At 40.3% G+C, this 3,581-nt stretch overlaps 1 protein-coding gene across 2 annotated transcripts; it reads left to right on the top strand.

Annotated features, from left to right (window-relative positions):
• LOC127776055 (glutamate receptor 2.8-like) lies at window positions 1–3,581 on the top strand. Of its 2 annotated transcripts, none has more exons than XM_052302372.1 (4): window positions 1–1,343; window positions 1,445–1,757; window positions 1,992–2,398; window positions 2,487–3,577. In XM_052302372.1, exons 1-4 carry the CDS (start codon window positions 387–389, stop codon window positions 2,856–2,858), a joined length of 2,049 nt encoding a protein of 682 aa, XP_052158332.1. In that variant the 5' UTR covers window positions 1–386; the 3' UTR covers window positions 2,859–3,577. The 2 variants fall into 2 exon arrangements, with proteins under 2 accessions (XP_052158332.1, XP_052158331.1); XM_052302371.1 differs by having other exon boundaries at window positions 257–1,343; window positions 1,448–1,757; window positions 2,487–3,581.

The following is a 3,581-nucleotide window of genomic DNA, read 5'->3' as shown; positions in this document are numbered from 1 at the left end:
TAGATCTCATCAGGAATGAAAATGTTGCCATTGTTATTGGTCCTCAGAGCACTTTACAAGCAGAATTTGTGACCTACCTAGCGAACAAGACCAAGGTTCCTGTCATCACTTTCTCTGCAACCGGTGATGCAGTCACTCGGTACCATGTCCCGTACTTCATTCGTGCTTGTTCCAAGGACTCCTATCAGGTGGCCTCCATTGCTGCATTCGTCAAAGCCTATGAATGGAGAAATGTTGTTCTTGTCTATGAAGACAACAATTATGGTGTTGGCATCCTCCCTTCCATTACCGATGCTCTTCAAGGTGTCGGGGTTAATGTCATTAACCGTTCTGCCTTCCCTGCTTATTCCCCCAATAACCATATAGATGTGGAACTATACAAGCTCATGACCATGCAGACGCGTGTCTTCATTGTCCACATGTTGCCAGCCCGTGCTTCCCGCCTCTTTGCAAGGGCAAAAGCACTCGGTATGATGACTAAAGGCTATGTCTGGATTGTCACAGATAGCATTGGTATTGTCCTTGATGTGTTTCCCCAACATTCCATTGAAAGCATGGAGGGAATTGTTGGTTTCCGGCCATATATTGCAGACTCTACAAGGATCACTGATTTCAGCTCTCGATTTACCACCTTATTCAGAACTAAGTACCATCCAAATACTGATATTAGGATGGCAAAACCCACTATCTTTCAGTTATGGGCTTATGATGTGGCATGGGCAGTCGCAACAGCAACTGAGAAGGTTCATAGGACCAGATCTTTGAACCCAACTTTTCATCCTCTGGGAAACATAGGCAAGAACTTAGTAGATGATCTCCCAGCATTGCCTGCTGGTCCAGAACTCCTCAATTCCATTTTGCAAGGAGAGTTTGATGGATTGGCTGGACAATTCAGGCTTATCGATAGACATCTGCAGGTTCCCACATATGAGATTGTCAATGTTATTGGAGAGAAAACTAGAGTTATCAGGTTTTGGAGTCCTGATTCTGGACTCACAATGTCTATGAACTCTACAACTATCCATGGGGATGCTAAATTTAGCACAAGTTCTTCTGAACTGAAAAATATCATTTGGCCAGGAGATTCAACAACAGTGCCCAAAGGCTGGGACTTCCCAGTGAATGCTAAGATACTTCGCATTGGTGTTCCATTGAGACATGATTTTAAAACTTTTGTGAATGTTGAGATTAATCCTAACACAAATAGATCAACTGTCAGTGGCTACAGCATTGATATGTTTGAGGCAGCTGTCAAGAAATTACCGTATGCTCTACGCTACGAGTACATTCCCTATGATTGTGCTGGTTCATATGACCAGCTAGTATCCCAGGTCTTTTTCAAGGTGAGCTCTGCTTATTTTGTATTCTTAACTAATTTTCCCTTGTGAATAAACTCATTATTACTAATTTACTTGTTGCCTTTCTGTTTCCCTGGGTGCAACAGAAGTTTGATGCAGCAGTCGGTGATGTGACAATTATTGCTAACCGAACTAGATATGTAGATTTCACAATGCCATACACAGAGTCTGGTGTTTCGATGCTTGTTCTATCTAAGAGTGATGATGAACCAACCACATGGATCTTCCTACAGCCACTAGCAAAGGACCTATGGATTGCCACTATGATCTTTATCTTCTTCACAGGCCTAGTTGTATGGGTGATTGAAAGACCTATAAATCGCGATTTCCAAGGGTCAAAATGGAAACAGTGCATCACTGCTTTCTACTTTGCATTCTCCACTTTGACTTTTTCACATGGTATGTCATTACAGACCTAGCTATTGAATAGATAAAATACATAACTACATACATCTTCGTACATTCAACTTATTAATTTCTAAGGATGCTTTTTTTTATTGTTTTTTGTCGGGTCAGCTGAAAGACTCTTAAGGATGCTATCATATGCTTTCTACTGTGATTCAGTATTTGCTGTAATTTATTTTGATACTACTATGATTTTTGATAATCTATTTTTTTTAATCCTATGGACAGGTCAAAAGATCCAAAGCATTCAGTCAAAAATTGTTGTGGTAATTTGGTGCTTAGTTTTGATGATTCTGGTGCAGAGCTATACAGCAAGTTTGTCATCAATGCTAACGGCAGAGAGGCTCCAACCTTCAGTGACTGATCTAAAACAACTTTTGGCCAATGGTGATTCTGTTGGATACCAAAATGGATCATTTGTGCACTCAATGCTGAAGAAGCTTAAATTTGATGACCACAAGATAAAGGTTTATAGCACGCAGGAGGAATATGCAAAAGCATTAAGGATGGGATCAAAGCATGGAGGGGTTTCGGCTATCTTCGATGAGATACCCTATCTAAATTCTTTCTGCTCGAAATACGGGAGGGAGTTCCAGATGGTTGGCCCCATTGACAGAACAAGTGGATTTGGTTTTGTAAGCTTCTTGCACTTGTTATTTATTAGTATAATGCATCTTCGAGCATTCTGCCTTGGCTTTACAATATATGTTTACTTTTCGACAGGTTTTACCTAAAGGCTCTCCATTGGTACCAGACCTTTCAGAGGCCATCTTGAGCTTAACGGAAGAACCTGAAAGGTTGAAGATTGAAAAGACATGGTTCATGGATTCGTCCTTGGATTATTATGGCAGTCACAGCAAAGGCTCATCACGTATCAGTTTTCAGAGCTTCCAAGGTCTTTTCATCATTGTCGGGTGCCTTTTAGGTGCTGTGCTGTTGATAAACTTTAGCAAGTTTCTATATGACAAATGCAAAGAGATGAGAGGCTTCGGTTCAGACCGTGTCCATAGAGGTGAGAGAGTTGTTTGTTTCGGTGAAGCTCAACCACAACCACCGCAGATTGTCATGGTCGATCGACAATCCCGTGCCTGCTGATACCCTCCAGATTAGGACTTAAAACAAATAAAAAGTGTTAACAGTTATCTGCACCAACTATCCCAAGGCACTACGATGGCTCTGAAGCTAGAAATCACTTGTTTTGGCCTGCTTGTTCCACCTTAATGGCCTTGCTTAATTGTGTAAGCCTCTTCTGTTGCTTTTAATTAGTCAATTGCAAGTTATTCTAAAACTCTAGATTTGCAATTATCGTAATGTAGCACAAACATGCTGAACGATGTTCAGTTGATGTTTTTCTTTTCTTGGGACAAAACTCAATTGTAAGTTATTCTAAAAGAACTCTAGATTGACAATGATTGTAATATAGCACAAACACGACGAACGAAGTTCAGCTAATGTTTTCCCTTGGCAAGAGTCAGTTGTAAGTCGTAATGTCAGTGCTAGTACTTTGTATTTACCTTACACAATGCCACTGAATCTTGCAAACTAAACTTTTGCATTCTTTTCCGCGCCATTACATTTCTCCCGGTTTCTTTGGTCTCTGTGGAACTCAAAATTTGTAGCAGCTCGGTCAGTGACTCAAGTCAATGTAAACCAGGAGAACTATGAGTGTGTTTTCACACCAAAATTGAAAGTTTGGTTAAAATTAGAACGATGTGATGAAAAAGTTAGAAGTTTGTGTATAGAAAAGTTTCGATGTGATGGAAAACTTGAAAGTTTGAAGAAAAAGTTTGGAACTAAACAAGGCCTATACCAGATCTC

The sequence above is a fragment of the Oryza glaberrima genome, chromosome 6 (genome assembly GCF_000147395.1).
Source record: "Oryza glaberrima chromosome 6, OglaRS2, whole genome shotgun sequence".
In the NCBI taxonomy this organism is placed as follows: Eukaryota; Viridiplantae; Streptophyta; class Magnoliopsida; order Poales; family Poaceae; genus Oryza; species Oryza glaberrima.
Note: the sequence above shows the minus strand (reverse complement) of the source record. Positions and strands in the feature narration are given on the sequence as shown.

Bases quoted from the DNA above. Each gene is read 5' to 3' on its own strand.
- LOC127776055 (XM_052302372.1), top strand. From the start codon at position 387: ATGACCATGCAGACGCGTGTCTTCATTGTCCACATGTTGCCAGCCCGT. The intron at 1,758-1,991 runs GTATGTCATTAC...TCCTATGGACAG, and splicing joins CACTTTGACTTTTTCACATG to GTCAAAAGATCCAAAGCATT. The intron at 2,399-2,486 runs GTAAGCTTCTTG...ACTTTTCGACAG, and splicing joins GAACAAGTGGATTTGGTTTT to GTTTTACCTAAAGGCTCTCC.